The sequence below is a fragment of the Ursus americanus genome, chromosome 11, assembly GCF_024610735.1.
Source record: "Ursus americanus isolate L20-20 chromosome 11, mUrsAme1.1.p, whole genome shotgun sequence".
Taxonomy (NCBI): domain Eukaryota; kingdom Metazoa; phylum Chordata; class Mammalia; order Carnivora; family Ursidae; genus Ursus; species Ursus americanus.
In genome coordinates this window covers 9,302,197-9,316,401 of record NC_142137.1, presented here as the reverse complement: position 1 = coordinate 9,316,401, position 14,205 = coordinate 9,302,197, and the positions used below count along the sequence as shown (strand labels likewise).

The 14,205-nt window shown below is 44.0% G+C and overlaps 1 protein-coding gene across 3 annotated transcripts in view; it reads left to right on the top strand.

Annotated features, from left to right (window-relative positions):
* The window catches only part of MDN1 (midasin AAA ATPase 1), a 164,058-nt gene extending 151,160 nt beyond the window's left edge, over positions 1–12,898 (top strand). For all 3 annotated transcript variants that reach the window (XM_087865316.1, XM_045807060.2, XM_087865317.1), the window contains 12 exons: positions 420–521; positions 1,635–1,836; positions 3,118–3,282; positions 4,394–4,554; positions 5,268–5,357; positions 6,247–6,362; positions 6,960–7,134; positions 8,554–8,627; positions 8,729–8,843; positions 10,097–10,160; positions 11,747–11,889; positions 12,710–12,898. In XM_087865316.1, coding sequence (XP_087721442.1) covers positions 420–521; positions 1,635–1,836; positions 3,118–3,282; positions 4,394–4,554; positions 5,268–5,357; positions 6,247–6,362; positions 6,960–7,134; positions 8,554–8,627; positions 8,729–8,843; positions 10,097–10,160; positions 11,747–11,889; positions 12,710–12,898 — 1,596 coding nt within the window. The remainder of the gene's footprint in view (positions 1–419; positions 522–1,634; positions 1,837–3,117; positions 3,283–4,393; positions 4,555–5,267; positions 5,358–6,246; positions 6,363–6,959; positions 7,135–8,553; positions 8,628–8,728; positions 8,844–10,096; positions 10,161–11,746; positions 11,890–12,709) is intronic.
* The last annotated feature ends 1,307 nt before the right edge of the window (positions 12,899–14,205 follow it).

Below are 14,205 nucleotides of genomic sequence, written 5' to 3'. Positions count from 1 at the left end.
CATAAGAGTCCTCTAAGACAGCTGATTATTATTATTACTTTCTCCATTTTATATTTGAGTTAAATAAGCCGCAGTAAAGTGAAAATGACAGTCGCGAGGGTGTACAGGTGGTTGACGGCAGAGCCTGGTTTCTGGTTGAGGCCTGTCCTGCCTCAAGTAAGCTATTCCAGTCCTGGAAACAGGGAACTAATCAACCTTACACAGCAGAGTCACTCAAGAAGGTAACATCTGGATCTAGACGCTCTTGTGATTGGCCACAGTCCAGGCTTCAGTCATGGGCGAGTTCCGGAGCAGGGAGGCAGGTGTATTGTGTGACTCGGAGAGGAGAACAGTAGAGAAGCTGCGCACAGTACAGCGCAGTAGCCAGGTGCTCGTACAGCGTCTTCCTCCCTCATTCTCTTGTGGCTTGGATTTCATAGGAACACGGGAGTGGAGCTGCGGACGCAAACCAGGCAGAAGGCCACGAATCCAGCTTCATCGCCCGGTTGGCTTCCCAGAAACAGACCAGGAAAAACACACAGGTCTCTATCCCTTTTCAGCTGAACTTAGGTGCAGGCTGCGTGGGAAAAGATGCCCTAAGTGTACTGGTTTAAAAACAGCCACACTCCCAGGCTTTGCTCTCTCACCAGACATGATGGCGGCCACGGCAAGCAGATCAGGACCTTGGGCTTCTTCCCTGTGGGGATTGTGCGTGCGTGGGCGCACACACACACACACACACCCCCTCCTACCTATTCCTGTTACGTAGCCTAAGAGCCAGGTGTTGGCTGCTGTTGCCCAGTACTAGCCAGTCTTTTTTCCACTGTCCTTATTCTTTTGTGTTTTAAAATCAGGTTTTTAAAAAAGATTTTATTTATTTATTTAGAAATGATTTTATTTATTTGAGAGAGAGAGCATGAGAGGGGTGAGAGTCAGAGGGAGACACAGACTCCCTACTGAGCAGGGAGCCCAATGCAGGGCTCAAACCCACGACTCCAGGATCATGAACCCAGCTGAAGGCAGTCACCTAACCAACTGAGCCACCCAGATGCCCCCTTTTATTTATTTATTTATTTATTTATTTATTTATTTATTTATTGAGAGCACAGTGTGAATGGGGGGAGGGGCAGAAGGAGAGCGAATTCCAAGTGGACTCTATGCCCAGTGGTTGGGCTCTATCTCATGACCCGTGAGATCGTGACCTGAGCCAAAATCAAGTCAGATGCTCAACCGACCAAGCCACCCGGCATCCCTAAAAATTGGGGATTTTTTTGAACAGGGTATAATTCATGAACATGAAACGAAGTTCATATATAAAAAGCAATCCCCTAAAAAGCTTCCATCTTATTCCTGTCCTCAAGCCACGCAAGAGAAGATTGGTGCTACCAGTTTTTTCTAGTTTTGCACATATTTTTGCATAGGTAACTTAGGTATGGATATATGTTTCTTCCTTGTCTTTATTTCAGATATAAAGTGTGTCATACAGATCCTTCTGTATTTGTTTATAGAGATCTGCCCACTCTTTTTAACAGCTGCATTGAATCCCATTTTTCTGTGGTTGTACCTCATTTAGTTAACCTGCCCCCTGTGGGTGGACATTAGTTGTTTTGCCATCACAGACAAAGCTCTAATGAATTTCCACCTATTTCCCACAGAGTTTTAAGAGGAAACCTGGGCAGGCCGACAACGAACGCTCCGTGGGTGACCACAATGAGCATGTGCACAAGCGGCTGAGGACTGTGGACGTGGAGAGCCAGGCCGAACAGGGGCCAGCCCAGCCCCCGGCCCGGGTGGAGGATGCAGATGCGTTTGAGCACGTTAAAGAAGGCAGTGGCCCCTACGATGCACAGACGTACGGTACGCTTCCGGGAAGGCTTCGCCTTCACTCACTGAGCCCTCGGCGAGAGTTTAAGCTGTATGACTGTGTGCCTGGCAGATAAACAAATTCATCTTAGGGATGGGTAATGGCTTTTATGGAACGATTTTCCCTCTAATAAGAATTATGCAGGAATGCAGTTTGGTTTTGGTATAAAAAGGTATCTGTGGCCAAGTGCAAATGTTCAGGGTTTCGGGGTATGGTGTAAGTCTTTTACATATCCTTGATAACAGTTTGCCACATCCAAACCTGGTGCTAATCTCGGGGTTTCTGAGTACTGGACGTTCCTTCATAGTCACTGTGAGGCCACTCCCTGCAATGGCAAGAGCTGGGAACTAGAAATGTTCTCAAGTGAAAAGAGAAAATCTCCACATAAGAAGGGAGTGGTCAGTCATTACTCAGTCTCTCCTTCTGGTTCTCTTGGTGACTTTTTAATGTTTTATTCCTACCGTGTAAACTAGTGTTGATCATATTTATCTATGAGCATAGTTTCAGAACCGATTGCTCTACCATGAATTACTTTTCTTCCTGTCTTCACCTTTTAGAAAAATAAAACAGTAGTAATAATTGCTACCATGACTTGAGCTCTTACTTTTTACCAAATACTATTCTGAGTCTTTGCTGAATGATCATGAAATTTTTCCAGTAGTCTTAATGAGCTACGGTATTTCCATTTTATAGATGAACATACTGAGGCCAGACAAGTTTAAGAACTTGTCCAAGGGGCGCCTGGGTGGCGCAGTTGTTAAGCGTCTGCCTTTGGCTCAGGGCATGATCCCGGCGTTTCGGGATCGAGCCCCATATCAGGCTCCTCCGCTAGGAGCCTGCTTCTTCCTCTCCCACTCCCCCTGCTTGTGTTCCCTCTCTCGCTGGCTGTCTCTGTCTAATAAATAAATAAATAAATCTTTAAAAAAAAAAAAAAAAGAACTTGTCCAAGATCACAGAGCTCTTCCTCAACACTGATTTTTCTGTGTCCTGTGTTATAGTCTTAATGATTACAGTTTCACTCATAAGTTACACTCATAACTTGGTAATTTGGTAACCCTATTTTTGTGGTAGAGAACAGGCAGTTACATCAGTAGGTCAGTAGGGCATCCAAGGCATGGAGAAGGCAAGCACTGTGTTCATGCCACATAGCTGGTCAGCAGGGAACCAGCATGACTAAAATCTTAGAAGCTAAAAATGACAAACTCTGCCCACTCTTGATTACTTTGTTCTGCAAAGACCTAGTTTCTCTATGTGTTTGTGTGCTTTATTGGCAGATGTGGCCAGCAAGGAGCAGCAACAGTCTGCAAAAGATTCCAGCAGGGATCAAGAAGAGGAGATAGAGGATACCTTCGCGGACGTGGAGGAGGAGGAGCTCCGAGCAGCAGACGTGGAACAGCTGAAGCCAGAGGTCGTCACGTCGGGGACCACAGCGAGCCCTGGTGCGTCCTACAGTGAACAGATCCCTCCTAAACTCTCTGACTTGGAGAAGTCACTTCTCATGTAGTGTGATCTGATCTGATTTGTTCTTTCTCCATCCTAACCCATGGTGTAGGTGTTCATTTAACTACGATAATTGCTCTATATTTCACATGAGAGTCAAAAGGTGGAGAAGTGGTGTTGCAGCCACTGTCCTTCAAGGAGACCTCAGAAACCTGAGATTCAGGCAAAATGCCATCGGTAGTCTTTAAATATGTAGAAAACAAAATAGTATACTTACTTCAGTTATGACCAGAAGATACAGTCTTGATTATTAGAGAAGGGTTTTCAATTATGTGAAAATACAGAATATTAGCATAAAATGCAGTAAAATATTTAAAGAAATACAATGGAGAAAATGTATGTGAAATAGTAACTGAACTTCTTACATGTAGTTCCATTTCAGAGTTGACGAATTGCTTTTACTAGGCAATTTATTAAAAAAAGAAAGAAAAAAGACATGCATTTAACAAATTAAAAAAATAACTTTATCAGCAATGGAATAAATGCAAATTCAAAACAACTTGCCCAATTCAAAAGCCTTTTTTTTCTGCTTTCTTCTTGTCCTCTTGGGTTTTAGAACTGTCGACTGCCCAGTCATTATATGACAGTGGGAATGGCATAGCTCTGATGAAAATTCAAAATCCAGACTTTGCCTCTTCCTCACGTTATAGGTTGAGGGAAATTATTCATATTTTCTTTGCCTCAGTTTCCTCATGTATAGAATGGAACTATGACCTTATTTTAGTTTTTATTTTTATCAAAGTTCTATATGCACATAGTTTAAAGAATCACACAGTTCTACTAGGCTTATCAGGGTAAATGGGAGTCTCCCTTTTCCCTTCTTTGCAGAACAGCTGCCTTCAACATCATGGTGGGGAGGAGGGGAGGTTAGGGGAGTCAGAATTGGCAGTGACTGACCCAAAGGGAAGGAACATGTGGAGCCCATATGTGGAAATTTGGTGGGGAGTGAAGAAGTGAGGTTTGAGTAGTTGTTAGGATAGACAAGCAATCGTGAAGGCTCTGTCTCTGTGTAATTTTATGGTAAGTAAAACTGTCCTTGTGTGCATATAGGCCTTGATGAGATGGAGGTGGAGACCCAAGCTGTTAAAACAGAAGACCAAGATCCTAGGACCAACCTGTCCCACGAGGAGACAGAGAAGGAGAAACCAGAGAGAAGCCGAGATTCAACCATTCACACAGCCCATCAGTTCCTCATGGACACAGTTTTCCAGGTACGAAAATTTTCACAAATTACTGCTTTAATAAGTTAATAAAATGTAATTATAGACTGCTTTTAAATTTTTGTCAGTAGAACTTCATAAAACATCTAGTTGTTTGGGGGGTATCTGATCCTTATCAAAGTTTTTAGGAAAACTATTGGTATGACCAGTTTTCTCTAAACAGATAACACTGTTCCCAGCAGTTCATTCCAGGGTCCTAGTGGCTGGTCTGTCCTGACATGACCATGATGGTGGGTCTGGTCCTCTAGCCTCAGGCTCTCAGATTTACTCTGCTCATGTCCAGCATCCTTGAGAAGCCTATACTGACAATTCAGTTTATGCTGATGAAATAGTAAAAAATCTTTGGCTTAATACCTGCATTTTAGGAAGAGCAGATTTAACAGAATTTTCCTTAATCATTTGACTTAACAGCAGTCCCGATTAATCAAAGAACATTTTGATAGTAATACCTTTGTGGGTTTTTTGTTTTTATTCTGCTGGATGGATTTCTTCTAAATGCTAAAATTTCCTTTATCTTGTCTCTACAAAATGGGAAGCAGAAGAAGACTGGTTGTCTGGCATCTTCTTATGGTGCCATTGAATTGCTTAAGCTTTGTCTCAGGGGTACGTATTTGTAGTTCATACCGCTCGGAAGAAGGCAGCCAGTGATGATGAGTTGGTGATTTCAACCTAGGCTGTCTCTTACTGTGGCTTTTTCTTCTTAGCCCTTTTTAAAAGACATCGGTGAGCTAAGACAAGAGCTGGAGAGACAGTTGGAAATGTGGCAGCCACATGAATCTGGAAACCCAGAAGAAGTAAGTCACTGGTCTTTTCATGAGATAATCTTGTTTTTTTGTTTGTTTAGGGTTTTTTGTTTTTAAAGATACAGCAAGCTTAACAGGTTCTTAGCACCAGTTACCTTGTACAAGGGACAAGTCTATCCATTGCTTTCTGCCTGCTTTGCCAATCTGTAGCGTAGTTAACACAGAAAAGCTGATGTATTTATTTCCTTTAATTTCTGTATAATAGATACAACAGATAGGACAGTGGTTGAAAAATGGGGCAAAATGTATCATCCTCAGAGTAGGCCACCTGGAATAATCCTGGCTGACTTAACGTGGCAGCATAGATTAACTGGAAGCTCCATTTTTAATTAGGACTTTCATTAGGACTTTGCATCCTGAATTTACTGTATGTGTACATGTTTGTATTTTGTGTCTGCTGTCACCATTCCTACTACAGACCTGTATGAGGGCTCTGCCATAGTTGGAGCTTGGTGTCTAGGACATAGCACACTGTTGAGAGATTTGCTCTTGTCACTTTTGCGTTTGGAAACACGACCCTAGGAGCCCACAGTTACGTGGCTGGATCTGCTGGCCCCATCATTACCCATCCACGGTTCCCCACCCACACAAAGTGCCTTTGTAGGCGGTGAGAATCAAATGTTGATTTGGTCATGAATTCCATTTTTTTCTGCCTTGTTCGTTCTTTCTCATTTGGAACTGAGTGTTGTGGTTTCGGTAGAAGGGGAGACATTGTTAAGGACGTGAACTAGCTGGCAGCTTGCTAAGAGAAGCTCTCAAGCTAGCTTCCTTTGACGAAGTTCGTGCAGGTTGTTTCCTGCCTCTGCTTCCTGCCTCATCTTGGCGTAATGACTTCGGCTGGCTCTGACGTTCTCTGGTAACTTCCACGTTGTTGTCACAGGAGAAGGCTGCAGCTGAGATGTGGCAGAGTTACCTGGCCTTAACCGCGCCTCTTTCACAACAGTTGTGTGAGCAGCTCCGTCTCATATTAGAGCCTACCCAGGCAGCCAAGCTGAAGTAAGTCTTCTCCGTTGGACTCACTCACAGTGCCCTGAAAAGATGGCGGTGTCAGCTTTCCTATGGAGCTCAGCCGCTAACCACTTCAAGTGCTGGCTTGTGGTGGCCATTTGTGCTGCATAGGCACCAGGATGGTATTTGTACCCTTCTTCATGTTATCTGTAAACACTGAAGTGTCTTTGAAGTTCGGTATGAATGCAGTTCCTTTGATTCGTTACCATCTGATGGGAAAATTGGCTGGGCCTTTGGATGGGTGTGTGGGCCTGCTGCATGTGTCACTCGCCTAGGTCTTTCCAAAGATTTCTCCGAACTCACAGTTTCGGAACAGAAAAGAGTCCAAGACTAATCAGAGCAAACCTGTTTTTCTAATTTTTAAAATGTGTCTTAGCTTTCCTGGAAGGACCTAATTATTATGGCCACATACATATCCAGTTTTTCTGGCTGTCCTCAGTTCACAATTGACGGTGACCCTTGAGTGTGCAGCGTACTGGTTATTATTGGTTATAAGGTGTTACAGCATGATTTTGTTTTTAAAGAAATTACCAGAGGATGAGCAGTTGCTAACTAATCTTGGCCCCATTTGGGTAAATTTCATAGAGGAGACTATCGCACTGGGAAGCGGCTGAACATGCGGAAGGTCATTCCATACGTTGCTAGTCAGTTTCGGAAAGACAAGATTTGGCTTCGAAGGACCAAGCCCAGTAAACGCCAGTATCAGATTTGTTTGGCCATCGATGACTCTTCTAGCATGGTGGACAACCATACCAAACAGGTACAGAAGCACAGAGCCAGTCTGATGAGTGACTGACACCAAGCCATGCTCCGTGGCCGCCGAGAAGTTTTAAATACGTTTTGGCAAAAGCACTTTGAAATACCAATTCCTGTTGTGAGAATGTGATACTATGTTTGAGAAGACCTAAAATTTTTCAAAGAAGTCAAAAGGGCAGTTTTAGGATATCTCAAATAATTTGGTCCCTTACGGCTGGAGGCCTTTTAAGTTGTTTTGCATTTTGGCGGTTGCTGTGCTCCTGTCTGGCTGCAGAAGGGTAACTTTGACAGTGTTTATTTTCCACAAAATGCAATGTACTGTTCAACTAGTTTTTTATGACCTTGTACAACATACTATCTGAATATCATTGATTTGTAAAGGGTTCAGTGTCCATCTCTTTAAGTCTGAAATTATCTGGAGTTAGTGCGCTGTTAGTATCCACGAGGCTTAGGAGCCTCGTAGGCCACGACCGTGACGGCCACTGAAGAGTGACGGTTTTTGCGGCGATGCCATTACCTAGTGTGAACCAGCGAGCCACCTAAATCTCTGCATGAGCTCTGCTGGAAAAAGGCCGAGTGTGACGTCTGAACCCAGGAGCAGCTCTAAGCTGCTCACTTTTTACCTCATGATGTTGACCAATTTAGTTACTTCTTATGTGTCAGTTTCATCTTCTGAAAAACGAGAATTCTAACAGTACCTCATACAGGGTCGTGAAAGTTAAACGAGCGTATGCTCAGTTTAATGCCTAGCGCTTGGTGCGTGTTCAGCAGATGTTAGGTGCTACAAGTATCATCTTTTTAATGAAATTTTGAAACTCTAAAACTATGCTGTCATTTATGTATGGGTTAAAATAAATTGGTTTTTAAAATCTTCTACCCATAAAAGATTACTTTTTATGTAGTGCCCCCACCACCCTGGGGAAAAATTCTAAAAACTTCATGGACCAGGGGCGCCTGCGTGGCTCAGTCGTTAAGCGTCTGCCTTCGGCTCAGGGCATGATCCCAGAGTCCTGGGATCGAGCCCCACGTCAGGCTCCTCCGCTAGGAGCCTGCTTCTTCCTCTCCCACTCTCCCTGCTTGTGTTCCCTCTCTCACTGGCTGTCTCTCTGTCAAATAAATAAATAAAATCTTTAAAAAAAAAACAAAAAAGCAACTTTATGGACCAAATCTCATAGGATCACTTTTTATTAGATGATGTCTAGAGTAGACCTTCACTACTAGTGTAATGGATTCTGCGTTTCGAGATTTGTGTATTAACCAGGGTCTAGGGCCACCGTGGTCTCTGGGTGGATTGTGAATAGCCATGTCGATGTTCCCTGTGGGCCATGCAAAAATAACCTTTTCTGTGGGATTCTTGGTATAAAAAAGGTTGAGAGGCACTGATCTAGAGAATATTCTGATCCCTTAATTTCCTATTTCATAGCTGGCATTTGAATCTTTGGCTGTGATCGGAAATGCTCTAGCCCTCCTGGAAGCGGGTCAGATTGCTGTGTGCAGGTAAGGTTGCCTTTTAATCCCAGTGGGAAAATCCGCCTCCTTTTATTACGTTGATCACACAAAAAAATAACTCCCATTGTATTTGGTTTTTCTCTCTCTAGTTTTGGAGAGTCTGTAAAGTTGTTACATCCATTCCATGAACAGTTCAGTGATTCCTCAGGGTCCCAGATTCTGCGACTCTGCAAATTCCAACAAAAGAAAACCAAGATTGCTCAGGTATGCTGACAACATCAATGTCCTCTGCACCATCATTTTTTTCTTTTTTTAAAGATTTTATTTATTTATTTGACACAGAGAGAGAGGGAACACAAGCAGGGGGAGTGGGAGAGGAAGAAGCAGGCTCCCAGCAGAGGAGCCTGATGTGGGGCTCGATCCCAGGACTCCGGGATCACACCCTGAGCTGAAGGCAGATGCTTAATGACAGCCACCCAGGCACCCCTGCACCATCATTCTTAAGCAAGTGTGGGAGAGACATAATTTTTATTTTTTAATTAAAACAAATTTTTTAAAAATTTTATTCATTTATTCGAGAGAGAGAGAGCACAAGTTGGGGGAAGGGACAGAAGTGGAGGGAGAAGCAGACTCCCTGCTGAGCAGGGAGTCCGAGGTGGGGCTCAATCCCAGGAGCCGAAGGCAGACACTTAACCGACCGAGCCACCAGGCGCCCCGGAGACATTATTTTTAGCACTCTCTCTTCCGCAGTATGGTTTTAGGACAGGTAAAATTTCCAATGGAGGATAGTTCTAAACTTCAGCCTGTGCACCACTGGGGTAGAAACTTCCTTGGCACCCGTTAGCAAACGGGGTGACTTCTTTTTTTTAGTTCCTCAAAGACTGACGTTATGTCACTAGTTTTTCTGGCTCCCTAGTTTTTGAGAGATTTGGAACTTCTGAAGAAATAAACCATCTTCCCATTAATTAGGCCAATTTCTCTCTCCCGTTTAATTTAGCCTAGAGAAGAAATGATGTAAAATAAAGCCAATGACTTGCTCAGGATGACATAAGTTCACATCACAGCATAAGATGATAATTCTGTCCTCTTTGTGTCTGCCCTGATATATCGTGCTTTATGTTGCACTAGACATTTTATGCTTTCTTGCCTTTTTCTGCTCAGTTGTTTTCTTCTGAAAGAAGACAGCTGTTTTGTTCATTTGGAGGCATTACTGATGTCTTATCTTTACCCCCAGGGGAAGTATTTCTTTTCCTCTAGGGTGTGTTACAGAACACTCGTGGTGTGTATGACAGAGACGCAGGCCTGTGCTGGAGAGTGCCAGCACTCAAGGATAGATGCCAACAGTGCAAGGATCACCCGTGCCTCGTAAAGGCGGCAGGAAAGGCCCGTGTCATTGCCTCTAGATCTGAGAAGGTTACTTGATCATCACTTAAGAGTCAGGAGTAATTTCAGTCTCTGGGACAATGGGAAGAGACTTTCAGTAGTTTAATAACGGCCTGTCTCTGGTTCTGGTTTAGTTTCTCGAGTCCGTAGCCCGCATGTTTGCAGCTGCCCAGCAGCCCTCACAGAACGCCAGTCCAGGTGAGCTGCGGTTTTTTGTCTTTATCAACACGATACCTTTCTGTGGCGTGCATTCACAAGCTGCTTGCTTCATCCCACGGTACCTGTGACCATCTTTTAGAATGTATGCTCTCTAGGAAAAGATAAGCAGGAGCTGGAGAGGTGTGAAGCATTCATGTAATTTTGTACTCAGCCATTTATCCATTCAGAAATTTGTATTGAACCCATACCCATCAGGCTTACAACCAATGGAGGAATAGATACGAATTAATTACAGTTGATCCTTGAACAAGGTGGTTGGGGGGGGCGGTTAGGAGCACCAACCCCTTGCACAGTTGAAAATCCATATATAACTTTTGACCCCTCAACACCTTAGCTACTAATAGCCTACTGTTGACCGGAAGCCTTTACTGGTACCAAACAGAGTTAATTAGCAATTGTGCATATTATATGTATTTTATACTGTATTTTTACAATACAGTAAGCTAGAAAAAAATGTCAAGGAAATCACAGGGAAGAGAAAATATGTACGCAGTACTATATGATATCTGCATATAAGTGGACCTGCCCACAGAGTACAGAACCGTGTTAGTCAAGGGTCAACTGTACTTTGGTCTGAACTGGTATACTTTAGTAGAGTTCAGAGTTGCGAAGGAGGAGCAAGGTGTATGGAATTTAGTATAAAGAACATTCTATAATATTTTAATGGCAGAGGGAAGCAGAGGAGGACATAATTCAGAAACCAGCTAATCCAACGATGATTGATTTAGGGCTTGAAACACACCAGTTCTTCTTTCAGCTGTCTCTGAAATCTCTCAGTCGTGATTATATCATGGAGAACCTTCTTGTTTGAAGCAAGTCTTTAACGCCTCTCCACATTTGCTTAACTTCCTGAACAGAGAAAGACTGCCTGCCCTCAAGCACTATAGTCTTTTCACTGGAAACAATTTTTTTTTATGAAAAGTTAAAACTTTTTTAACACTTTTATTCATGATTTATTTTCATGGCCCCCTCCACTTAAGTTTTCATTTAAATGGGTCAAGGAGAGAAAGATACACAAATTAGTTAAGAAATTTGGAAGACCCAGTTCCAGGTTTCTGATTGGGCACTTTCTTCTGACGGCCTACTCAGTACTGCCTTTTTTTTCTTGAGGGGGTGCAAGAGGCAGAGGCAGAGGCAGAGGCAGAGAGTCTTAAGCAGGCTCCACATCCAGCACAGACCCCGAGATGATGACCTGAGCTGAAATCAAGAGTTGGATGCTTAATTGAGCCACCCAGGCGCCCAGTACTGCCATTTTTATACTTCACAGCTATAAATAATGTTTGAATTCTCATATGTTGCTATACAATGAAATTGATCTAATGTGACAGGGCAATTGTTTTATTGACAGAAGCTTCATAGGCCCTTGTGCAGCCTTATGTCCGACTGGGGCATCTGAAGTAATAGACTTAGATGTCCTTTTTGCTTATGTCCAGAATTCATCAGTTTCAGACATCTGTTTGGTTAATAGTACAGAGAATGCCTACACTAATTTGTCTTTAAGTAGGTTTGCGTTGTTAAAAGTGCGATTTTCATTTTGTTCCTTTCTCCTGCTATGTGTTCTATAGAAACAGCACAGCTCCTCCTGGTGGTCTCTGATGGACGTGGCCTTTTCCTTGAGGGGAAAGACAGAGTCCTGGCGGCAGTCCGGGCTGCCCGAAATGCTAACATCTTTGTCATTTTTGTTGTATTGGACAATCCCAGTTCCCGGGTGAGTGATTACTACAAGTTGCTTTATCTGGGGATAAAGTGGGGATTCCCTTCAACCTTTTCTATCTGAAATATGGCCTAGGTCAAAGCATCCTAACTCCTAATGTCCTGTCAGACACTGTTCTAGACACTTTAGTTTTGTTTTGTTTTTTTTAAAGATTTTATTTATTCGACAGAGATAGAGACAGCCAGCGAGAGAGGGAACACAAGCAGGGGGAGTGGGAGAGGAAGAAGCAGGCTCATAGCGGAAGAGCCTGATGTGGGGCTCGATCCCATAACGCCGGGATCACGCCCTGAGCTGAAGGCAGACGCTTAACCGCTGTGCCACCCAGGCGCCCCTGACACTTTAGTTTTTTGTGAGTAACCCAGAGACGTGTAGAGATCATTATTCCCACTTTACAGTGAGGGACAGAAACACAGGTTATAGGTAATGAGTGGGAAAGCCAGAATTCAGGCAGATTCCAGAGACCATCCTCCTAACCACTTGCTGTGCCAACCCCTACTCTTGTGGGCTATCCTTTCCCTCTGCACTGTGTCCTTGCAGGCACTGCAGCCTTGATACTGGGCCTTGTCCACTGGAAACTGCAGACCGGCTCATTCCAGTTCCTCGCATCCCAGCAGTGCCCTACGCAGGTGCTCGGACAGAAATCTGCCTCCTCAATAAGAGCTCTGAATATTGTTCCTTAGTAATAAAAGCTACTTTTATATGTAGGAGTTCGATGTAGGAGACCTAAGATTGTTAGTGAAAGAGATCGGGGAGGAGCTAGCCGAGGATACTCGTTTCGTTTTTCTTGTTATTTGAAAATGTTTTCTGTTGACAGGATTCTATCTTGGACATTAAAGTACCAATATTTAAAGGACCGGGAGAGATGCCCGAAATCCGATCCTACATGGAAGAGTTCCCATTCCCATTCTATATCATTCTTCGTGATGTGAATGCGCTCCCCGAGACGCTCAGCGATGCTCTGAGGCAGTGGTTTGAGTTGGTGGCAGCCTCCGACCACCCCTAGGGAAGGAACACCGGCTAAAGTGAGGCTCTAAACCGCGGTCAGACTGTGGGGCCTCTGGCCAGGTGCTCCCTCTCCGGACAAGTGCTTCTGAACTCGCAGCTCTAAAATGTTTTTCTCTTTGGGGAATTCTTATAAATCCGATCTAATAGCTACAGAAAGTGTGTATTACAACGTACATTTTCTTTTACAGCGTGCTTTCAGAGCTAGACAAAGCCTGGGGCTGCCGGCCTTGCCTGGCCGAGCGGTCACAAACCCAGGGCAGGGAGCGAACAGCAGGAGCAGATGGCCGGTCCCGGAAGGCCCAGCCTAACAGGAGGCCTGGGCCCAGCCGCTTTTCCCCCTCGCGGAAGCCCTGGACCCCTACCTGGAGAAGCTGCTGGGAGAATAGGACTGTCCCAGTCCCAAAGGACTAAAGGCAGCTACCCTTTCGCCCCCGCTCTAAGGCGCCACCTTGCCAAGTGTGCATCCGTATGCTAGCAAGAGACTGAGACAGCAGCCGCTTTCTAGAGTCCTGCGCGTGTGTGTTCTTATTACGATTCGTGTGACGGGAACTGCCTTCTCTTTGAGGTTAGGAAGGTTGGGGTATATGTGTTCTTATAAAGCAGCCAGACATTCAGAAGAATGACCCTTGGATGGTATAAAACGAAGTGGCTTTCCTGTGTCGTCCTTCACATTTGCCGCTTCGGGAGACTATGCAATGATGGAAAGCTGATTTTCCCTGTGGTTTTTTCATTCTCTCCATGCCACGGTCCCTGGTGTTCTATTTATTTCTTTATTTTTCTTAACAGTTAGGGGGAAGAATCATTCCTCCACTGCTTTTAAGCTGGACTGAGCCAGGCCCCTTCTGGAAAAGAATGCTGTCTTTAGAAAAACTAAGCAGCTACTCCCCCCCCCGCCCCAGTCAAAAATACATCAGTGGTTTTCAGATGATTTTTACTTGGCCAGAAAGCACTGCTTGAATACTTCAAATTGTGTGCTGTGTTCTATTTAAGTTGTCAGAATGTTCTTTTGTAGACAACATGCCATGATGTAATTGTCTATCTCCACATCTGTTTTCAGGTTACACTGTGAAGTTTGCCACTCTTTTGAGGTGGTCATCAAAACACAGATTGCTTGTTGTTTAACCAAGTGTCCTAAAGCATGTACCTGAGGTTATATCATTTTTTATCCTAAAAAGCTATGCAGCCTATATTCTGAAGATTATTAAATATATACCACTGTTGATATAATTTGTGACCATTCTTACTGGAACACGGCAGGTGTGTAAAAGGTATGCCGGGGAACGATCTTGTCTGCTCCATCAGTTG